Source organism: Vespa mandarinia, chromosome 2, assembly GCF_050613455.1.
Source record: "Vespa mandarinia isolate Hongniang chromosome 2, ASM5061345v1, whole genome shotgun sequence".
Taxonomy (NCBI): domain Eukaryota; kingdom Metazoa; phylum Arthropoda; class Insecta; order Hymenoptera; family Vespidae; genus Vespa; species Vespa mandarinia.
The window spans coordinates 5,227,501-5,252,500 of record NC_140811.1 but is presented as its reverse complement, the minus strand read 5'-3'; the positions used below and the strand labels follow the sequence as shown (position 1 = coordinate 5,252,500).

The following is a 25,000-nucleotide window of genomic DNA, read 5'->3' as shown; positions in this document are numbered from 1 at the left end:
CGTTTTGTCAGGTGTTTTTTTTTCTTTTTTTTTTTTTTTATATAATGCTGTTGTTTTTTTTTTATTAAAATAATATCTTATATTTCATTGAATGTAGCCCATTCATATTTTGTATTACGTAAAAATAGATACTTTTAATTTTTTGATAAAATAGATGATAAAGAAGGTAAAATATAATAAAATCCAATATATCTTGCATATTATTTTTCTCTATTTTTCATTAAATTGTCGCGTTTACATTTACTTTGTTATTGTTGAATAAAACTTTTGATCACGTTGTTTTATTGGTTTTAATCGATATACCTATAAGAAAAATATACGTATTTTTCTTTCTGTTTCTCTCTGTTTTTTTATTTTTCTTTTTCTTTTTTTTTTTTTTTTTTTTTCTACAAGAATATCACTACCTCGTTCAGGATTCGTAGAATCGATTTTCAAATAAGAATGAAAATAATACGAATCTTTAAACTTTGATTTCTTCCAATAAACCTTTTTGGATTTGTTTTTGGAATAATTAAACTATCCGTTAGAATTTCAATCGTGTTGAAAGTTTGAAACAAAGTTGAAAAGTAATCGAGTCGCGAAGTTCGAAACGAACTAAAAGAGAGAAAGAGAGAGAGAGAGAGAAAAAAGAGAAAAATTATATTTGCATCGTTCGTAGATATCATATTTTAGTTCTTATCAAAGAAGCGTTATTATTATCTTTGTCTAATGAAAGATAGAAAGTAGAGAGAGAGAGAGAGAGAGAGAGAGAGAGAGAGCAAGAGAAAAATTAGTGTTACATTTTTTCAAAATGTTTACTCTCTACGGTAATATTTATGAGTTAAAACTTACATCGTACAAGAACTTACCTAATCGAATGATAGTTTTCAGTTCTTTCTAAAATTTTAGAGTATCAACATTGTTAGCTCGGATTCTGCGTTAGATTTTGGTTGGTTATAAAAATTGATTTTATTCCTTATCTTACGACCAGTTTCTTACTTTTTTCCGTGGACTCTTCACTTTTTTATTACTTTCTCCTTTAACTTAACGCCATGGTAGTATTTTTATCGCAGCACTCGAACTGTTGTATTTCCGGTTGAGAATCGCGATAAGACGTAACCACGATCGTATCGCGTGAGATAGAAAGAAAAAGAAATAGAGAGAGAGAGAGAGAGAGAGAGAGAAAGAGAGAGAGAGAAAGAGAGAGAGAGAGAGAGAGATGGAGGGGGAGAGGGAAATAAAAGGTTGACTTTTATTTGCCGTCGTGCGAAGTGGTAAAAGTTCGCCGCAGCATAATAATTCTCTTTTTTCCGACGTCAATCAGTGCATCGAGATACGAGAGAGGCAAGGCCAAGACATTAAGGAAGAAAGGAATGAAGGGAAAAAAGGAAGGAAAGAGAGAATTCGGAGTTCACTTGAGAGACCACTTTCTTGATTAGACTGCAGCGTTTAAGAGAAACGAATCCATTACATTCGTTAACCGGCCGCGAAGTAAACTTTCTACCGAGTTGAAATTTGCAATTTCAGTTTCTGCATCTTTCGCAGATTTCTACCTTTTATCAGAGTTTTTTTTTCTCTCTCTCTCTCTCTCTCTCTCTCTCTCTTTTCTTTTTTTTTCTCTAACGTTTTACAACATCGACGATTGTGTTCCACTTGGAAATATCGAGTTCAATTCATCTTCTATATTATAGAAAATTGCAATTTGTAATTTTTGGGAATTTTCATGTCCGTGTCCACGTTAATGGAAATATCATAAAAGTTCAATAATGTTTGTATTGTAGTTTAAATATGTTAAATTGTTAACGTAATAGACCATTCATTTTTCACAAATGTTCTGTAGAGTTCACGTAGATGTTATTAAATGATACCCGAGATCGTGTACGCTTTTAACATTTACTTTTAAATAATGACAAACTTTTAGAATATTTTCATGTACGTTCGTTTATATAATTCATTTAAATGAATTTGTCTTGCCAATATGTCAGTTCTTTTGATTGATTAACAATGCATTTGTTTTTAAATTATATTTCGCATATTAACTTATTTTGTTTTTAGATCGTTTCACGTTTACATATGTACATTTACTTAAATATTATATTGCAGCAAACATTTAAATTGTGCTCATTAAAAAGCTTTCGAAAGTATCGTGTTTAAAATTCATTAAAATATTATTAAATCATTCAGATTTGAACAAATGAATGACAAAGGAAATGATTGTTGGTTACTTATTATAATTAAACTTCTTAGTTCCACATAAGTCGTCGTTTTATTTGCCTTGTAGCTGAATGATGACGCTTTTTCCCCCCTCTCGAAAGTCCTCTTCTTCCGTTTTCTAACCTCGTTAAACTTCGATTTACTTGCCGTACGCTTTAACAAGATAAAAGCAAACCCAAATTTAACGTATTTGCATCAAATCTACGTTAGAACATAGTTTACTTTGTGATTTAATGGATATTTCAGAGAATCAGAATGCATTTTGATATAAAATCGCAATGGAACGAATTATTCCATTTCAATTTTTTTTTCATGTCCTGTATTTTTTCTAACAAATTCATTTTCCATTACTCTTTCCTGAAAATAACTAGCACTTCAATATTCTTTAGAATTGATAATTAAAGAAAAAAGAAAAAAAAAAGGAAAAGAAAGAGAAAAAAAGAAAGAGAGAAAAAGAAATATATGCGCATAGGAGTACGCAGAGGACAAACGACAAAAGGCTTCCTTATTTTTACAATGGAAGATCTTTTTTTCTATTAGAATAAAAGTACGTAGATGACGAAAAGAATAGACCATGGATGATGCAGAACGTGTTTTCCTTCGATATTCTCTCTCTTTCACTCTTTCTTTCTAGTCTCGTTAAGGAGAATCAACACAAAATGCTGAGAGCAGCTGGGACCATCATTTCGTGCCTGGATCAATCGTGAGGGAGAATGATAAGAAACATGATGGACGAGCTGCTATCGGCACGCTTCCATCGACGAGCTATTCGAAAATGACGGGAAAGTGATCTTAACGAAAACGAAAATTATTGCTTAATAACGTTTTAATTAATCTCGAAAATTATTACGAAAGTTAGAAAATCATTTTATCCCCTTTCGTAATCAACGAATCAAATATCTTTGCTGATTCGTTTTTCATCTTTGCACGTTTAATTTTACGACGCAAATATACTTCAATAGGTGTAAACAAGTTAGTTTCTTCTTTATTTTTTTTATTTTTTTATTTTCTTTTTTTTTTTCTTTGCTTATGTTTCTATTTCTTCAGAATTATATTCTTTCTATTTTGTTTGTATTTACGTTAGTCGTAATAGAGCGAAGGTCGTTCAAGATTGAAGATTATTCCGTCTTAACTCAAGTAACGTATAATTATATTTATTTTATCTTATTTTTTAATTACGTTAGACTTATCTAATTTTTTTAGTTACGTAATCAATATTAGCTTTGAATAGATACAAATCTAATAATACGAATTGTTGATGCGAATGAAGAGATTGATGTATAATATTAATTCGTAGTTTTGATCTTCTCGAAATATTGAAATGCATTGTGTGAGAAGAGTACAAGGAAAGTGATGGTGTTAGTAAGGAATAACCAAATTTAAGATCTCTTCTTTTTCGTAGTTGGTTCTCCTCGAATGTATAATTAATCGGTGTCTACGGGAAGCAGACAAGGCCGACAGAAAAATCGACGTTCTATCGCGATGACGGATGGCGGTCGTATCGACTCTCATCCTCGTCGGTTTACATATACATATACATACAAACGTATAAGGGCGCATATTATATAGAATCCATATACATACATATATATATATATGTATATATTATATATATTATATATATTATATATATATATGTATGTATGTACTGTAAACGTACATACAGAAGCAAGTACCAATACGCATAGATATAGCCGAGTTATCTATTAAATATTCAATTATTTCTGTCTTCCGCCTCTGACATTTGGAATTCGCCCAACTGCCCCGAACCCGTCTCGTTGCAGAGCTTAATCCCTATTCATAGAACCAATCGGATGATTTCGAACAAATCCTTCGAGCGTTCCGCTAAATCCGTTGCAATTAAAATACTTTAATATCCTTTGAAGCACGTACCTGCCCCAGGCTTCGTCTCTTCTCCTTTTCTCTCTCTCTCTTTCTCTATCTCTCTCCATCTATCTATCTATGTATCTATCTATCTCTCTCTCCCTCTCTCTCTCTCTCCCCCTCTCTCTTTCTTCCATCATAAATTCGTCCTGCTGCTTCCCCCAGTCGGCCCTTCTCTTCATTGCAACCATCGACCAGAGAACTTTCCATCGCAGATTCTTTTTGGAACGGTTGCTCTTATTAAACGTCCCAATCGAGATGCCCCGAGGAGGCAGCACGTTCGTTTCCTTTCAAAGCGTTCTTTGCCGACGCTATCTCGAGAAAATTTCGGGTCTTCAATTTCTCGGACGGATCGACGGGAATATGAAGCGTTGTATAAACTCTGGGACGTCCAATCTTTGTGGTAAATGTTTTTCTACTGCTTTCTTTTCTCTCTCTCTCTCTCTCTCTCTCTCTCTCTCTCTTTCTTTCTTTTTCTACGCCTCACATAAACGAGCTATTTTTGTATGTTTGCTCGACTTCCTACCCCGAAAATCGTGAGTGTCCTGTGGAAATAGCCAGTCATAATATAATGTTTATAAATTGTTCGTTCCTACATACGGGAATTGAAGAAATAAAGACTAATAGAACGAAAGAGAGAAGAGAAAAACGGGGAGAAAGAGACGGAGGGTAGAGAGAGAAAGAGAAAGAGAAAGAGAAAAGGACATATATTGCATTATTTGTCCGTGACGGTCTTAAAGTACATATTGTTATTTTTATGAAATTCGGATTTATTCTCTTATCATATATGTATTTCATTATTTTTTTGCATTTATTTCACACAGGGATGTAGAAACGGCTCTCTCGAGTATCATTTCAAAGCGGTATCTATAACCCAATTTTAAGGACGTATACATATATAATATAAACGAGAATGTCGTTTTTGACGAGCATGTCGTCGCGAAAAAAAGGGAAAGAATAAAAAAACAAAAAACAGAGAAAAATATAATTACGATATTAATTAGCGAACATCTCTAATAAGCAACCATAGGAATAGAGAGATGGGAAAGAGAGGGAGTGGAGAAGGAAAAGAGGTAGTATATATAATTCGCAAACGAACAATTCGCATTTCAAACGATATCGTTGAATTTGAGGATCCCAGCGAAGGACGCGAAAAGGGCTGACATAAAATCAGGATGTAATATTCGTGTCATAAAGCACGCTGTCAGTTCGAATGAAGAAAAAAATTTATCACTGTTCGGTCGAACGATTTGTCAGGGATGATACGTTTGGTCGAGGGACATTTCGCGAGAAACGTACGGGAGCGTCAGCTGTGCGAAACCGCCCAAGGGATAGGAAGTTCGATCCCCTCCTGAATCGTTGTTCATTCGAAGGCACTACCATATAATGGGGGACTGTACCATAGGATTCATAAAGTTCATGCATACCGAAAGATTTAAATCTTCCTATTATCGTGCATCGTATCGTCTAAACTTTTATTTTTCATTTTTGAGTTCTTTTTTATTTTTTCTCTCATTTCTATTTCTCTCATTCTTTTTCTTTTAAAATCCTTTTGAAATGTTTCATGCTAGAGTATAATACGATTTTTCAACAACGATAATTCTCTTTTATATTTTTCCAACATTGTTAATGACAATGGAATTAGTGACTTGAATTTTCTACAGCTCAAATTTAACAGATAGTAAGGAGAATTAATAATTTATTTATGTATTTAAGTTATTCAGAGATTGAACGTCGCTGTACATCTAATTATTCGATTACGAAATATCTCGGCGATTATTAAAGCGAACATGAGGAACATATGTATTTAATTCGTAACGGAAATGACTTTGAAAATAATTCATAAGTATGTATTCAATATATTTGAGTCCGATCTAGTAGATATATATTAAATGATAATAGCAAAGCAGGTGGAACGTTTCTAAATGTTGTATGATATACCAGATGATATTAATATCAATACATTTTATTAATTTTATCGGATTATAAATATTATATTATACGATCGTACAATCGCGTTATGATATATTTATGTACATATATTTTATTATTTTATACAATATCGAAGTATCAATAAATACGATATAATAATGTTAATCGGAAACAATGATAAATTTCATTTAATTGATTTGAGTGAATCGTTCGGTGCAGTCCTTCTCTGTAAATGATAAGATCGTCGCACATTGATACGAGTTATACCTTTTCTGATTTAACGTCGGTATTCCGGGAATGGATAGAAAAAGCGTCGTTAGAGTGTCGTTAGGAGACGAAAAGTTGGAAGAAAAAGGTATCGATATTGTCGAGTCGAAGCGTTAGACGACGAAGAGAAACGTCTTTTTTCGAGAGGAAAAGACAGAGATGGACGAAAAAGTTTTTGCGTTTACTTGTAAATCTTTCGAGCGTGTTGTTTTCTATGTCTATCCCATTAATTCGTCTTTGTATTTTAGCAGTTTTTCACCTTTTGTTTCAGACAATGGACTACTTCCCGTCGAGCAGAGCGATGACGGATGGTTGAACTTTACAAAAATCACTCGTGCCGAGAGCGGCTGGTACAAATGTTACACTCGGCACATGCTCGGAATTTTCACCAGTATTGGTTATTTTCTGAATGTTCGCTGTGAGTAAAACGTTACTGTATCATAGAATTAATCGATCGATCATTAAATGTGGACGAAATAGGGGAAGGGAAAAGTGAGAGGAAGGCAAAATCTCGTTAAATGGTTACTTCAACCTCGTCCCAGTACTCGATCAATCGTAGATATATATTCACGTTGCAAGATCATCTTGTCATTTGCATGGTTATATCACGATTGCATAAGCAACGTATGTACATCGTGATCTTCGAATATCGAAGGAAGAGAAATTATCTATTAACTCCTCGTTCACTGCGTCTACCACTCGAAATACTTTAATCCTCGAACGTACGAAGCTCGTATTATCGGCTTCTCTTCGCTGATTAGCGAACGGTAAGCTCTCGAGAAGATAGCAACGTATGGAAAGCAATTTGTAACGTACAGTGATAATTGGAGCGGGAATAACTTTTGGCTTAGAACTTGTCGGAATCGAATATACGTACATATATGTAATATTATATACTTATAAATGAGCAAAGTAGATACCTATGTATGTAGATCGCACGCGATTTTTCATTTTCAAGTTAGACGCTTGAACGACGACGAGGACATTTTATCGAAGAGTTTGCTTCCCAAAGCGACACGACTTGCGAACAAATTCAACCTCCTCGATCTTCGCGTCGTCAGTTCTCTACAACGTCGTATTTCATGAGAAAGCTCGTAAATATGTCGAGATACCGCTATCTCGAAATATCGCTCGCATCTTCGAACGCCGTTCGAAGAAAAATCAGAGTACGTCGATGGTAGCGTTGTTGCGCAATCGAACGAAAGATGCGATGGACCGATTATTCTCTATACACTGGTACAAGTACTGTATACATGTCCCATGATCGTCGTTGTACGATGGCCAATAATTCGGAAAGAAAATAGAACATAGATCTTAAGTAGATAGATGAACGTTGGTATTGTCTTCTAGTAATAATCTCTTTCCTTCTTCCTCTCTTTCTCTTTCTCTCTCTCTCTCTCTCTCTCTCTCTCTCTCTCTTTTTATCTTTTAATCTCTATTTCATACATCGTAGATGTTATGTATTATATGCTTTATCCCATCTTTGGCTCTTCCAATTCTCGGAGAGAGCAAGAGGAGAGATTCTCGCTGATTCGAAATGCGAAGCTAGTCGTCGTGTCGACCGATAACCGGAAACCACAGTCATTTGTCAAGGACGGAAACCACCGAGCCAACCGGAAATTATCCGTGCCTCGTCGTGAAAATTTGCAAATTTCCTACCTGGTCCCCATCCAGTCTCGTTATAACTAGAACGCGACCCTTGCATCTCAAAGCTCTTCCAACCTCTGCATTTCCCAGCCCTCTCTCTCTCTCTCTCTCTCTCTCTCTCTCTCTTTCTCTCTCTATCCCTCTATCCCTCTCTCCGCCTAGCTTTATATACACGGAACGTTCCACTCTCGTCTGTGTTTCCTCGCCCGACGATCAGGGATACGGGCTTCCGAGCACCTAATCTCTACGCAATTTGGATGGCTCGCGAGTGCCTGTAAACTAACTGCTACTCTACGATGGAAATTATCGATTACATGGATAACTCAGTCCCATACGGATCTCCTCGTGGATTACTTATCCATGGATTACGTTACTATGATACGCGTTTTCGGCTTAAATTTCAAATTGCATACTATTTAGTGAAGAATGAAGGATAAGAACGATGACACAATAACGATCACGATGTAATTTCGTTTCTTCCAATGACGTTAAAATGTTTTTCTTTTGCGTTGTAAATATAGGTATATGTTTTATTGCACAAATTTCTTTCTCTCTCTCTCTCTCTCTCTCTCTCTCTCTCTATCTCTCTGTCTCTTTCTAGACATTTACTGAGAGAATCAAATAAAAGAAAATTACCATGAACATTTTTTAGAGTATTTCAGACAGACGGTTTTAAATTCAAGAATAACGAGAATACGCCGAATAAACGTTAAGAAATGCTAAAATTTATTTCTTCCCCCTTGTGAAATAAAAATAAAAAAAAAAAAAAAAAAAAAAAAAGAAAAGAAGAAAAAAGAAAAAAAAAACCTGCTCGAGCCAAATTCCGTTTCTCATCTTTCCAACCCCCTTTCAACACCCCCATCATCCTCCTTTTACTTAATTCCTGCTTGTTTAAAGTGTCACTAGCGTGTTTGCCGTAAAATTCCGAACAAACTGCAAGACAAACGAGTTGTAAGGTGAAGGGAGTGGTATGAGTTTCGATGGGTGGAAGAACATAGAAGGAGAATGGAAGGGGATAGGTTGGAATGCCTCCTCCTATCGTCGCAGCCAGTACTTTGATCCCTTTGTTTTGCTATAGGATGAGCCAGAGGATCAGCTTGCTAACTCAAAGGACTCTTTCCACTCTCTCCCTCTCTCTCTCTCTCTCTTTCTCTCTCTCTCTCTCTATCTCTCTCTCTCTCTTTCTCTTTACTTCCCCATACCAAGGAATAGTCTTTTCTCGTTTTTCTTATTTCATCGTCTCGAGCGAATTCCAACGTACCAACTCGGCTCTAATTCTCAAGTAGAGATACGAATATCCACGCTGATTCCTCTCTCTTTCTCTTTCTCTCTCTCTCTCTCCCTCTCTGTATCTATCTATCTCTCTCTCTCTCTCTCTTTCTTTCTCTATCATCCTCTTTATCTCTCGTCTCTCTCCTCTTCGATCCGTAGATGTGGACACAGTGTTAGCTGAAGAGCAAACGATCGTAGTCGTATAATTCCGTAGGTAGAATCGGAAAAGGGAGGTATGAGCAAGACGTGGCAAGGCGTTCCAGAGTCGCGGCCGCGTATAGAAAGGATTTCGTTGAACTCGGCACGCGAGGAGGAACGGATAGAGAACCATTGCTCCGAGTTTATCCTTCGTACGTGCGGTTGGTTCCTGATGTCGAAGGATAGCGTTGATATCGATGAAAATGGCGGTCCGTTGTCGGCACTCGACGTGTATTTCAGCGTGGAATAGGATTTGGACCTTGGCGACGATGTGAAAGCTTCTTCCTAAGCTTTTCCATGGACTCTCTCTTTCTTTGTTTCATTCTTTTCTCTCTCTCTCTCTCTCTCCCTTTATTCCTTTTTCTTATTTTCTCGAGTGAGAGAAAGAGAGTTTAGGAAATTATTGGAACGACAAAGAGCACGCGCGAAGTATTTTTCGATTTCACGTTCGTAGGTATGTACGTATGTTCTAGAAACGCAAGAGAGTATATTTGTTTTATGTTGGCGAGCCATCCTCGAGTATAGTTTTCCATACGTTAGACTCTTCTATTTCCGAATGCAAATGTAACGCGATGGGAAGAAGTGGGTACTCCGCTGCATCGAACGTTCTTCGCTGCTCGTCGAGAGATTTAAATCAATGGCATTTAGATGATCCAGATATGGAGACCGAGGCAGAGGCGTTGAACGGAGAAGCTACCGATTCAAGGAGAATGGAGGTGCAGATTGGCGGGGCGGTGACTCTCGAGTGTGACGGCGGATGCTGGGGTCACGGACCTGGAATGGATCCAGTAGGTGGACCAGGTCCTCTTGCTTTGAGCCGGGTCGTCTATCAGGAAGCAGGAGAGTATAGATGCGTTGCTCCTGATCGAAAAATGCAGGACACGTGGAGGGCTCAGTTACCTTACCATATTAAGGTCACCGGTGAGTAATACGAAATCTTTTTCCTTTTTTCTCTACCTTTCTTTTTTTCTAAACTAACTTAAAAATCTTATGTCTACGAGGATAGTGTAAACTATTGAGATTCCAGATAGATGTAAAAGATAACTTATACAAGCCCTGATCTATGAGAGAAAATTTACGAAAATTCTCTCTTTCTACAAATCGAAAATTATCCTTTATATACGCAAAATTCGCGCAAGAACGACATCCTCCACCTCTTGTTCAGAGCGACAATCGCAACGACTTCCAGTTCGAGTTCGAGGTTAGAAAAGCAGTTTTCTCGATGCCAGGGCTGAATCGAGAAAGAACGGCGACGACGATAAAATCGGAGCCATGCTTGCTCTAGCCTGTTTCTCCATCTCCAATACACTCCCCTTTCTGTCTTTCTTTACTTCTCTCTTCTTCTCTTTTCATCCAAATATAAGATCTCCCTCGTCGCACGCTTGCCGGAACGAGCAGTCAGAGTAGAAGTAGTCGTTTTCGATACGTTCGCTGTGGCGCTGTCTTTACGGCACACCAATTCCCATTCCGCGTCATAAACTTGTTTTCCTTCCGCAGTTGCGAACACGTATCATGCGTGCGATCGTGTGCACGGACACGGTCCTACTTTTAGAAATATACGAACAACTTCGATCCCTTCGATATACTTTTTTTCTTATACTTTCAATCGAGAAAAGGGAAGCTCTTTGATATTTCTATGTCGAATTCCAATTCGAATTCTATTATAATATATCAATAGAGAGATAAACAAAGCTACTCGTGAAGTTTACCTTACGTTGAATTTTCTCTGACGCCTTGTCTCCTCTTGGAAAACTAATAGAAGAGAAAAAAATGTGACACGGTGAAGAAGCCTTTGAAAAATATTCTTCTTGTTACGAACGTCGAAGGTCTCGAGAGTCTTTCCATGATATCGAATATCTTCTCCATCTTTCTCTTTTCTTCGTGTCATCGTTACCGTAAGCAACGAAGCCGGATACTCGTTTCTTCTTCCTACTCTTTTTCTTCTTCATTTTCCTCTTTTTCCTTCCTGTCCTATTTACGCGTCGATGATGGATGCAGAATCCTCCTCGTTCTCGGTCTCACCCTCTCCTCTAACATTTCCCTTCGAAGCAATCGCCGTAGCAATTCCGGCTTCTTATTGATTGCGGCTCAGGCAACTCGTGCGTGTAAGGTGGCTCGCTCGGCCGTAAGCTCAGGAGAAGACCGAAAGAGCTTTCTACGTCCTTTCCAACCGGAATGAAAAGACACGACGGCCCTCATAAAAATGATTTCTTCGTAAGTCCTCTCATTCGGATTATTCCAATATTCCATTTAACCACTAACACCGCCAATGTCTTACCACAGTCATCTCTATGATAGCGCATATCGCCTTGAGTTATCAAGAAAATAAAAAGACGACAAGCTTTATAGTTTTTCTCGACTTTTCTCGTACCACTTTATTCCTACGCTTACTTTTTTTTTTCTTTCTTTCTTTCTTTCTTTATTTCTCTCATCCATTTTTTTTTCCTTTTTTTGTCTCTTTTTCTACATTCTATTTTTCAAATCATTCTGTCGTCCTTCCTCTTTTTATTTATCTTCCTTCTTTGATTTTAATATCATCGATAATTTTTTTCCTCTTTAACATAGATACCCAATATTATCTCTCTATCTTTACTTTCTCCTTTTTAAATATCCAATAGAACTTAAAATACTTATTGAGTTGTACGATTTATAGGATACTTCTAACACACAAATATACCGTAGGTAAACGTACGAGATCGAAAAAGGAAGTCGTACATCATCGTGTACAGATCGAGTCGCGAAAGATTCGAGAGAGAGAGAGAATCCAATCGGATTTCTATGTATCCTCGTTATACAAACGGCATTATTTTTCCTGTCCTCGCACGGAAAATCTTTACGCGAAAATCAATACCGTCCCATTTTCCATTTCCATCGACGCGAGCTTCGACTCGAAGGAAATGCAAATGGGTACTTGACAAAAAAGAAGATTTTTCGGATAATCCTGGATATTCTTGATTCTATATCGACCCTCTTGACTTAATGTACTTTTCTACGACGTTTATTCGATATCTTTCTATCTCGCTTGAGTATAATTCGTTCAACCTATTCCAACTTGCAGCATTTTTCAAATTGGCATACCGGACGAACAAGTTTTTCTTCTTGTTGATAACTAGGCCTCGAAGATAAGGATACCTACGTACGAAGGATGACGATACAAAGTTGAAATATGAAATGTTTCAAAAGTTTTTAACTTTCTTCTTACTTTTTAATATGGCCAAATGTTGATGGAATCGAAGATTTATCCGTCGTTGCTTTCATTTAATTCGGACGAGAGTTTAGGTTAATATCTGTCATTAAAATCGATATTCAAAGAAACCAATATGTACGACGAAGAGAGAAAAGATAGAAAAACTTTGAAACTTATCATCTATTAAAATTGTTTCAGCCTTTTCGTATATTTTATTTTAACATTATTTTTTTGAAATTTAAAAGGTAATATGTAAAGTACGTATGCGATAATTTGATCAAACGAATGTAAAATAATTTATTTATTAATTGTGCATATGTGCGCATGCGCGCGCGTGTATGTCTCATAAAAACACGATGGTATAATAATTAAATTTTTTCTATAACAGTAATAATATAAATTATTTATTTTGATAGCGTATTAATTAAATGCATATATAGATAAATACGAAGGTTTTGATAATCGCTTAACAATAGAATTCATTATCTGCCTATATTTATTCCATATCACGAACAATCAAGCTTTTACGGAAATAATGTTATTATTATTATTATTGGTGTATTGATTTGCAATGCAAGAAGAAATAAAAGTATTCCTTGCATTCATTATTTTTATAGAAGGTTGTTTACGATTACCTATAAACAATTCTCAACAATTACTTTCAAAGTCTTGTCTGAGAAAAGCCATATAAATCTCGAAAGTAAAACAACAACATCGTTCACTTTCGATTGAAAAGAAAGAAACATTTTTCACAGCTCGTTGTATCTCATTGAATTCATAAGTACGAGTTAAACAATGAGACTTTTTAAAACGTTCCCCTTATCTTAAATATTTCTCATTTTATTCGACGAATAAAATTTTTTTTCCTTTTTCCCTTTCAACATAATTACACAATAAAAATTAACTGTAGAAAGTTATATATATATATATATATTTATATATATATATATATATATATATATATATATATATATATACATATAAAAATTTTTTAATTAATGTTCCTTGGTCTTTATTACATCAACTATTTTATATACTGCAAACTAAATCGTTAAATATTTTCGATGAATTTTAGTAGCATAAAAAGAATATTTTAAGTAAAATAATATCGATCTTCTTATCCGTAGAAGAGTAACGCGATGAATTAAAAGAAGATGAGAAAGAAAAAGTGAAGAGAAAAAGAGAGAGAGAAAGAGAGAGGGAGAGGGAGAAAAAAAGAAAAAAGAAAAAAGAAAAAAGAAAAAAGGAAGTGGAATCCGAGAGGACGTAACGGGACGTTCGTTCGAGTCCGGACAGGACTCGTTAAGCCTTCGTTAAATCTTCACGACGTGCTGGACCAAAGCGTATCACATTCTTCCGTCTCCCTTTTTTCTTTCTTCCCGGACTTCGCGAGCGGATTACGGAACGGCGAACGACGGATTCCAAAGTTACACAATAAAACCTCAACGCACAACGTAGTTTTCTCATAAGTGGCTTTTGCCGAGTCGACGTTCGTCGAGCCATCTTCGCCATCCGGATTTCTTTCGGCATGCCCGATAAAACGGCAGTTACATCGAACGTGCTCGAGGCGTATTTCGATACCGTCTATTTCCACGTTATCTCGCTTACCTTTTTCTTTTCTGATAAAAAGGAACATTCTTTCTCTCTTTCTCTTTCCGTTGCTCGTTCAGTTTTTGAAGTCAAGTTTAATCGAGGACCGTAATCGTCTACGAACGCTACTTCTTGCAAACTCTCTCTGATATTGCTCCAATCCTCTCTCTCTCTCTCTCTCTCTCTCTCTCTCTCTTTTGTTATCTCTCTTTCCTTTTCTTTCTTCGCCGAAGTGTAAGTAAAAAGAAGAAGTACATTCGCGAAACACAATTACATTTATATTAACTTGCTCGTAAAGAAATCCCGTCGGAGGTAATTCCGTCGAACGTAAAAGGCACAATCTTGTACAACCTTCCTATCTTTTTTCTTCTTTTTCTCTCTTCCTCTCCCCGCCCCCCTCTCTCTCTCTCTCTTTCTTTCTCTCTTACGCTATGTCAGAACGCATGAATAATTCCGCTAGTGTTTTATCACTTTGTCAAGATGCAAATTAATTTGCCGGCTCGGTACCGGACTATCGGCCATGCGAACGCTTTATAAAAGAAGGGGCTAGGTGTTTGAATGATTTACAAGAGGGATACGCATAAGGGATCCACCAAGAACAAAGGCATGATTCCGTGATCAAAGTGCTGAAAAGAAGAAAGAAGGATCCTATCGTCGAGGATAGAGGGATACGATTCCTCTATCTTTTTCTCGCTCTCATACATTTACTCTCATCACAGCCGGCCGATGATAGCTCAAGGCGTGCCGTGAATTTTTTAATAAGTCGAAATTTCACTCGAGGCGCTGTAAACGATAGTGGCGTGAAATTAATCGAGCACCAACACGAGCTCGGGATTGGCTTATCTCTCTCATTCCTCTCTTTTACTTTTTAATCTACGTCCCGCTGCGAAAACGACCGGATTTCTCGCTTTCGAGTTGCTCCGCTCAGCTCAGCTCCGCTCTGCTCTACTCTACTCTACTCTATTCTGCTTTACTCAATGCCTTTTTCCAGACTTTTTTTTTTGTTCTACCTTTTCTATCTCGCATGATTCAATTTTCCCTTTATATATATATATATATATATATATATATATATATACATATATTTATATATATATATAGATACTATTGCTATATTCCCTTGGATATTTCTCTTTCTCTTTTCCGTTCACGTAGGATACCATCTTTACGTCTTTATGGGCCATCGTTAAAAAAGAGTATTTGCACGTTTTCAAGAGAAACGCTTTTTAAATAACGTCCTACGAAAAAGGGATTACAAAATGAAACGTCTCTTTTCCAGTCTTTGCGACTACTTAAAAAGATCCCGTTGGTATTAACTCCTCCTCATTGTTCCTCTTCTCACGATATAACATTTACGAAGCTCGATGTACGCCGTTTTCGAATCGAAAATACAGCTGTTCCAAAATTGGCACGTTTCTCTCGAGTTGTCGAACGGTTTTTCTACGGACGAGCAAGAGAAATACTAGGAACGGAATAAGCGTATGAAGAAAAAAGAGTACCCGCAATGCCCTATATACGACACTTGGTGGGACATAGAGAGGAAAAAAAAAGAAAAAAAGAAAACATTTGAAAGGTGAATAGGGTGGGATTGAAGAAGAAATCGTAAAAAGTACAACAAATTGTAACGCTGGATACGTCGTACACCCATGGGAAGCGAAACATTTCGGACGAAAACGAGTAGAACAAATTGAGAGAAAGAGAGAAAGGGAAAGAGAGAGATAGACAGACAGAGGCAGAGAGAGACAGATAGATAGATAGACAGACGAATGGGCAGACAGACATACAAACAGAGATAAAGAAAGAAATAAAGAAAGAGAAAAAGAAACGAATGGTTTGAGGGGATGTAAATGGCGAAACGTCGACCTCTACTGTTATCCCTAACTATAAAAATCCTCGAGTTGTCAATAAAAATTGCCGTCTAACGAGGCAAAGTCCCGGAAACTCACGAATCGCGAATCCTCCGTCCAGTTAGTTCATTTCCACCTATTACCACCCATACCTCCCGGCGCATACTCACCCTCTGATACGAACAAACCGAGAATCGTCCTTTTTTTTCCCGCTCCAATCTCTGTCTTTTTCATTGTCGTATCTCGAGACTCCTTTTCCCTTTTGCTTTTTACGCGTTTACATTATTCCATTTTTTATTTTCCTTTTCGTTTAGGATGAAGATAAGACTTGAATTCAGTATCGCGTTTAGGTTGCTTTGTACTATATTACTATTTTTTTTTAGTTTCTCCCTTTTTTCTCTCTCGCTCTTTCCTTTCCCTTCTTTTCTTTTCATTTCTTTTCTTTCTTTTATTTTGAAGGTTCTTTTTTCTGTTCTCTTTTTAACACGAAGCTTCGTTCAATTAACAAAATGTTCTCGGCATTGAATTGGCGAACCAAAGATGAAAGACCTTTTGACCCTAAAAGGTCGTTGCTTTCGATCGACAGCAGCGAACACGTGTAAACATAATGCCTTTGCTATCTACAACATTGCTACACTTTTACTCTATGCGTAACGTGATCGCTAACAGACTTTTCCAACATTGTTAAGATTGAAAAGAACTCAAGCAATTAAATGTATATTTTCCATATCTCGTTTTTATCATCAACGATGTTTTACTTTTTTAAATAGTTTAGTAGAAAAACATGAATCTGATTTAATTATATTTAATTTCAAGTTCATTTTTTCTTATTATTTTTCTCTTTTATATATATATATATATATATATATATATATATATATGATATATAAGGATGATACAGATTTTTTTACGCCGTACTATGCAAATATATTTTGCGAGTAAAAATAAGGTAAAAATGTTATATAATAAATATATGCTTACAAATGGTTTATTTAAAGTTATAACAAAAATTAAATGAAATGATAACGGACTTGTTTCCATTATTAGTACGGTATTATATTTAACGTGTGAACGATAAATACTAAAAAGAAAAATGAAAAAATTAAATAAAAGTGACTACGGTTATATGAAATCTAGGATTTTGTTGTGATATATAATTGTTACATATACCTAATTATTAAAAATATTTTTCTTTTATAAAAAAAAAGACTTTTCTTTTGCTTTATCGATTCATCAATTCTTAATGGAAAATAATAATTTTTTTTTTTTTGATTTCACGAACATATATATATATATTTGAATTGACAGATTTGTTATAAATTTTATTTTCAATTGTTTTCTCACAGTTTTCACACAGTGAATAGAATGCCATATTAATATGATAAAAGCAAATTTCTTGCCATTTCATTTAACTTTTTAATAAAGCAAGCATTCGTAATGTTATGTTTAAATAACATATTTTCTCTTCTTATTTCTACCCCATAAAATATACTGGCACAGTTTAACGAAAAAAAAAGAAAAAAAAAAGAAAAATCTAAATCATCCTCCATATAACTTCAATATGAAACAGACGGCAAATGTTATTGGTATATTGGATAGAAAATCTATGGACTTCATTAATATAACATTATATTCGTTCCTTTGAATTGGAAACAATACCGCAGAATATTCGCTGCCATTTGTTTTATTAGTAGCGGTTAACAAAGCCGAATCGTGCATGAGAAAAGATAGAAAGGAAAAGCGAGAGAAAGAGAGAGATGAAAAAAGAGAGAGAGAGAGAGAGAGAGAGAGAGAGATATGAAGAGAAGAAGAGGATTGCGCTTTAAAAAAGAAATTATAAGACTACTACTCATTTTAATAATACCTCTAGAATAATCTCTTTCCCTTTTCTCTTTCTCTTTCCTTCTTCTTCTTCTTCTTCTTCCTCTCTTTTCATCTTTGTCCCTCTTAATTTCCCTGGCACATACGTGTTTTTTATTGTCTTGTCTTTTTTTTTTTTTTTTTTTCTTGAAACCACACCACTCACCATTTTTTTCTAAACGTATCCAAGCAAAGTTAAAGAATTTCAAATTAGACCAGAGGGGGAGTAATTGCCGCTGCTGTAGAAAAAAAAAGAAAAACAGGGAAAGAAAGAAAGAGAAAGAGAGAGAGAGAGAGAGAGAGAGAGAGAGAGAGAGAGAGAGAGAGGGTGAGAATGAGAGAGGGAAGAGAAAGAGAGTAGCTTTGTCCTCTTGCCAGCGCATATAGCGTAAAGTGCATTCCCTTAACTGACCAATGCGTCGTGCCAAAATCCGAGCTAGCCAGGACTACTAGCCTTGTTTCCTTTTCCCTCCTCTCTCTCTCTCTCTCTCTCTCTCTCTGTCTCTCTCTGTCTGTCTCTCATTCTCTCTTTCTCATTCTCATTATCCTTCTCTTTCTCTTATCCACTTTCTCTCTCCATCTTTCTCATTCTCGGTGTCTCTCTCTCTCTGTCTGTCTCTCTGTCTCTCTCTTTCTCACTCTCGGTATGTTCGTTCCATCTCGCTCTACCGTCAACGAAGACAATTATGAAAGACCATTAAGGTTATCAGCCTTTGCCGGATGTTGAGTGCAGAATCAAGCTTGGGTTTTCCATTTGGAAAGGATGAGAGAGAGAGAGAGAGAGAGAGAGAGAGAGAGAGAGAGAGAGAGAAAGAGAAGCTTGACTTGTCGATATTTCGATCGTGCAACGATAAAAAAAAAAAAAGATTGCAAAGAAGAACAAGGAATGGATCTGAAAGTTTTTCAAAGTAAAAAAATAAGATTGAGTGTTCGGCGATGAAAGCTTTTCTTTTACGGGGAGTAGCAGGACGATGCACTACATGCTCGTGCTATTACTAACACAAGCATATATCTGCGTGCATACATACGGATAACGCAAGTAGCAGGATCCTGGTGATGATGAACGAGCCATTTCTTCGACGACGCTCTTTTTTCGTCTAAAGGATACATTTTCCGTAAGAGTGATATACTATCGATAAAAATTAATTCTCCTTGTTCGGACGATAGTCTCTCGATGTATTGGATATATAATATATATATATATTTATTTATTTTAATCATTTTATAAATACAGTTTTTTACTTATTATCATTTTCTCTATGTCTGATAAAATACTTTTTAAAATAATCTATATTTAAATATGATGAAAATTTTCAATAAGAACATCGTGTGTAATTAAAGTAATAACGGAAATTAAAAAGATTAAAGGAAATAACCAAGTAATATTTAATTGTGACGTATATCCGATAGAATAAGAGAAAAAAGAATCTAAAAAGAGAAAAGTCCTCAAATGAAAGAGATACCTTTAGAAATTTATCCCAGTGGACTCTTATCGTATAGAAAAAAAGAGCGAGAAACTAGACAGAGAGAGAAAGAGAGAGAGAGAGAGAGAGAGAGAGAAAGAGAGAGAAAGTCGTCTGGGTTCAGACGCTAATCAATAAGGGCCATAATTTGTTCGTTCCCGGACGTAATCTTCGATAAATCCAGCTCATTAATCGGCTCGTGAAACGACGAAGAAAGGAATTACATTATTCTCTGAAGTTGCTACGCGTGGACATTTTACTTCTCTCGTAAATAGATATGGTTTAGAAAGAATGAGAAAGAAATATCAAGAGAGAGAGAGAGAGAGAGAGAGAGAGAGAGAGAGGGAGGGAGAAAAGAGATGGAGATGACCACAATGAACAGAGGGTGAGTCTGGATGTAATCATCGGACAGCAGGGATGAAGAAGGGTGAAAGAAGCAGAATGGCATGGAATGAAGGAAGAAAACAGGGTCTCCGAAGTCAATGGCTCTCAGTCGTGGCCTCCTCTTTCCTCTCTGTCTTCTTCCTTCTCCCCTGTGACCGAGCCTCCGTCAGACAGGATTACCTTTTTTGTCATTTCTGTCACGTGTATCCCTCCTCTTCTTTTCTGAATCCCTCTTCTCTTTCTCTCAAAAGTCTTCCCCACTCCTTTCCACTTTTCCCTTGGGTGTGTAGGCAACCATAGGGCTCTCCACCCACGGGAAAAAAAGACCTTTCTTCTCTTTGGCCTCGATCGATACCTGATTAATTCCGTTTTCGCGAAGCAAATTGCTGAAGAGATTGCAAACTCCGACGATATTCTTTTATTTTCGTAGATCATCGATCAGAAAATCTGATTATCGTGTGACGTCTTTCTATTATCTATTGGTTCTCGTGATTAAATAATATAGGATTGCAAGTGAAATTAGATCGTAACAGGAATGATTTTAATTACAACACTAGTGCTTAAGAACGCCCTTAAGGATCGCCTTTCGCGAGTACGTTGTACGTTTCGTTAATATTGTGTTTTACTCTCGACGATAATAACGTTAAGCGGCTCCCTCTCTCTCTCTCTCTCTCTCTCTCTCTTTCTCTCTCTCTATCTCGCGTTTGCAGAAAAAGCTACTCGTTATACTCTGTTTTTGCATTATCCTATATGGATACGAGACAAGAAACGTTTAATATTGAACAATTTCGAGCACAAAACGAGATTGCGAACAAGTACGTTACTTAGATCTCTAGATTGGAAAAGCACGAGAAGGCAACGCTTTCGTACGATACCTGTTTTTCTTCTTCTTCTTTTTCTTCTTCTTCTTCTTCTATTTCTTCTTCTTCTTCTTCTATTTCTTCTTCTCCTTCTTCCATTTATCTATATCATCTCTTTTTCTTTTTCATGTGAACTCATTTTCTCGCCGTATTCTCGTAAAATATTCCAGTGAGTTCGTTTGAACGCGGCGTACCGATGGCATTATGCTTAGGATAACTGCATTGGCAGACATTTTGGTTGGTAATGATCGCCGTAGCAATTAAATAAGCGCGTAATTAACATGCGGATCGCGTCCAGAATGCGTTTCATCGTTAAGGGGGTGGCCGGGCAACGAGGGCGGCAGATTGGTGAGGCTACTGTGGTGGCTCTCGAACGAACGATAGTCGGGTAAAGGGTGTGAAGGTGAGGGGAATGAAGAGAAAGGAATGGGGAAGAGAATTAAATAAAATTCGCTCGAGTTGTTACATATTTCGGCTCATTAATCGATCGTAGTTGTATCTTCGACGTGGCCGACTTTATCGGTACGGCTTTTATCGGGTGTATTAAAAGGACTCATCGAAATGTAAAACTCTGTTCAACGAAGCGCTGACGCTCGTGTGAATATTTCGACGAACCATCGATAGCACCAGAGAGGGAATGTTAAAAGACACGGAGAAATTTCCAACGAGTTTTATACTCGTTGTAGTCCGTTGTTTATTAATTTTATTTTCATCCGATTGTCGAATCTCTCGTCGATATTCGGTGGTAATATTTTTTTTTCCTTTTTTTTTTTTTCTAGGACTTAAATTTTTGGCGAATTTATAGAATTCAACAAACATTGTACGATTTTTCTCTCGTTATATTATATGGTCATAACGCAAACAATCTCAATCGGCTATATTTGATGATACTTGGAATGAAAAAGAGAAAAAAAAAATAATATAGAATTACAGAAATGGAATGTGAATGAAATATATAAAGTTTAATTTTTTCGAATTTATTAGAAATATGTTACAATTCAAGTGAATATCATAGTTATATTGATAATTGTGTGTACGCGCGATATCTTATGCGTTAATAAGAAAAAAAAAAAAAAAAAAAAAAAAAAGAAAAAAAAAAGAAAAAAAGAAAAGAAAAAAGTGGGAAAAAAAGAAAAAGACTTATTACTTCAATCAGCCTTCTCATCATATTATTACTTTTAACAATATCTTCTTAACTATCTGAATTTAATTGCGTGAAAAGGATTAAATGAATGGATTGTTATATTCAAGTCGCTCTTGTCGAAACGTCTTGGAAAACAATCGTCGGATTCTTCCTTCTGTTGGCGACACGGAGCCGGAAAGTTCACGCCGGAATATCATAAAAGCGTTATTAGCGAATCTGCCGCAGAATCCAGTATGCAGATTAATCGTATTCCCTGACCCGCCTTTGCCCCAGAGCCGAAGAATATCACCAAGGGATATTAGATATGCGCGCCGCGACGCCACGACCATAAATCAATTTGTATCCCAACCGTATTCCAACCGTAATGCGTTCATAATTCATGCTTAGCCTAACGCCCTTCTCTTCTCTCTCTCTCTCTCTCTCTCTCTCTCTCTCTCTGTCTCTGTCTTTCTCATTCTCGTTATCTTTCTCTCTCTCTCACCCTTTCTCTTTCCGTCTTTCTCATTCTCGGTCCCTCTCTCTCTTTCTCTCTCTCTCTCTTTGTCCTTTTCTTTATGCGTACATAACAGCGTTGAAAAGTTAATGACACGAAAGTAGACGAAGCGTCTTTTCTAGATCCTCCTTCTTAGTTTTGCGGTCATCGAATTCAACGTCGTTTTCATCGAGCTAACGTATTCGATTAAAAATTCTCATTGAAAATACTCCATGAATAATTCATCGAAACAAACGTGTACGGTATGTATCAAGCTTTCTTTGATTTAAATCGTTGAATCGTCCAGATTCGGTATATTGAAAAGAGATAAAAAATAGAAAAAAAAAAAGAAAGAACGAAAGAAATAAACAAACTAACAAACAAACAAAGATATAAGAAAAAGAAAAGAACAGACAAAAGAAGATGAGGATAAAATGAAATTTTAGAAGAAAGAATAAGATGATACGTAATAAATATTGTAGTTTATGTGTCACGCTTTAAACGCATTGCGTTCGTCCGACGTTGCGAGTGTAAATAGAATGTATTTTCAGGTGTAAGTCAGGTCTTGTTAGACGGACATCCAGAGTTTCATCACCATCGTCCACGTTATTCACTCCTCTCCTCTCCTCTCCTCTCCTCTTCTCTTCTCTTCTCTTCTCTCCTATCATCTCTTCTCTCCTCCTCTCCTTTCCTCTCCTCTCCTCATGTCTGGACTACAACGACGTCCATCCATTTTCAAATCATACAGTACGATATATATACTTTCATGAGCAGAGCTTTCGAGTCAAGCACGTGCCTCTCTCGCGTGTTCGTTCTCTCAGGTGTGTATCAACATACAGATAAGTTAATTCCAGATTTGAGTAACCTGATGCGTCATGTCAGGAAATTATTATTCGCTCGCGTGAACCAGCGACACGGTTAATTCGGGATGAACGTTTCGAGCGGAAAATTAGAGCTTCTCGTTCTGTTTCCTCTTCTCTATATACACCTCTCTTTCTATCTCTCTCTCTCTCTCTCTCTCTCTCTCTCTCTCTCTCTCTCTCTCTCTCTCTCTATCCCCCTCTCTCTTTCTCTCTCTCTGTCTCTATCTCTCTTTATCTGATTTTCACCATACCATGAGGATTTGCAGTAAACTTATACGTGATCCCGCATAATAATTTAACGCTCGTTGGACAGTTATCGGTCCTCGCTTTTTATCGTTTCCCTTCGTATCGATAATCGTTCGATGCGCAATAATTCGTTCCACCCTTCTCTATTTACTATGCGTCTGCCCTATTTTCCAGTTTATCAGAATATACAAGAAGGGGTGATCTTCGTTTCCTAAAAAAGCATTTTGCAGCGTTGATTTTTCGGTTAATTACATTTTCGAGACACGCACTGTTCATCATTCAAGCTTACCGGAGTTTCTTTCTTTATTTGATCGATCGTTTCCAACCACTTTCATAATCGTTTTATCGAAGTTAATTACTAATTGGCGTTAGATTTTTCTTTTACTTTAGGACAAACATTTCAGCTTTTTCTAATTTTTTCTTTGTTCTTCTTTTTGTTTTCTTTTTTTGTTTTGTTTTGTTTTGTTTATTTATCAATCATTCATAACGATTATTATTGAATAATTCTTTTGTATTAGAATATTAAGAAACGTATATACTATATATATGTACATATATATATATATATATGTACATATATATATATGTACATATATATATATGTATATATATATATATATATGTACATATATTCACAATGCAACAACTCGATTCGTTCCGTATCACTCTTTTCCGATATATTTTTTCATCTTTTATGTAGACAGCCATGCACGTTGCATTTTTCAAACAACGGAAATGTACGTAACTTTCCATTACTCTTAAAGCGTGATGCTGTCTTGCCACGCACGTCCAGTCGCGTAACGCAAGCGTACTAGCATTCGCACGCGTACTTTTACGCTCGTATTTCTAGCAAACGTAGTACAAACTCATCGTCGGAGGTAACGAATATTTATATTGTTTTAGTCATATTGCATTTCACAGACTGAAACATATATAGTAAATGCAACGTTTTACTATAGAATGTTACATAACGGTAACTTGTTCGGAAATTTTTTTTCGACAATATCAAAATTGGATGCGATCGTCGTTGAAAAATCGTTGCTCAACGTTACTTCGTTCGATCAAAGCTTTTAAAGATAAACGTAGATATAAAATAGATCGATTTATTACGTGTTAAACAGCAGGAAGATAGATTGAAAACAATTTTTTTTGAAGTAAAGAGACGTACAAGAAAGTTATAAAACTTTGATAATAAAAATTAAATTATTAATACAATTCATGATATTCTATAAACTATAATAGACAATAAAAATAAATATATTAATTGTGCTACATAATGATAAGATCGATGTAGTACTAATGCTGGAAGTAATTCCAAGTATTTTCGAATAATACGATAATAACAAATTATTGGAAAATATTAAGACGAATGTTTATCATCATTGCGTAGCGTTATGACCTTTACATATTTGTTTTCTTCTGTTTTTCTGTCTTTCTCATTTTATTTCACGTATCAGTTATAATCAAGTCGTAGATGAGTAAACATCGTGCGAGATCGAAAGCACAACGATAAATCAATGTAACTATAGTAGCCATTTTATATTTAATTTTTTTTTTATATCTTCGTAACAATCAATAATTATACATTTTTCATTATATCTTATAACTAGAATCAAGACTGATGTTAATTGGATAAAAATCCAATTATAGTATTAACACCAAAGATCGTTTATAATGAATGTCATTGAAGA

At 36.0% G+C, this 25,000-nt stretch overlaps 1 protein-coding gene across 8 annotated transcripts in view; it reads left to right on the top strand.

Annotated features, from left to right (window-relative positions):
* tei (irregular chiasm C-roughest protein teiresias) overlaps positions 1-25,000 on the top strand; it is a 233,198-nt gene that overhangs the window by 168,561 nt on the left and 39,637 nt on the right. For 7 of the 8 annotated variants that reach the window (XM_035888315.2, XM_035888312.2, XM_035888310.2 and 4 more), the window contains 2 exons: positions 6,548-6,694; positions 10,042-10,314. In XM_035888315.2, the coding sequence (XP_035744208.1) occupies positions 6,548-6,694; positions 10,042-10,314 (420 nt within the window). The remainder of the gene's footprint in view (positions 1-6,547; positions 6,695-10,041; positions 10,315-25,000) is intronic. The other variant, XM_035888314.2, reaches the window with a different exon arrangement.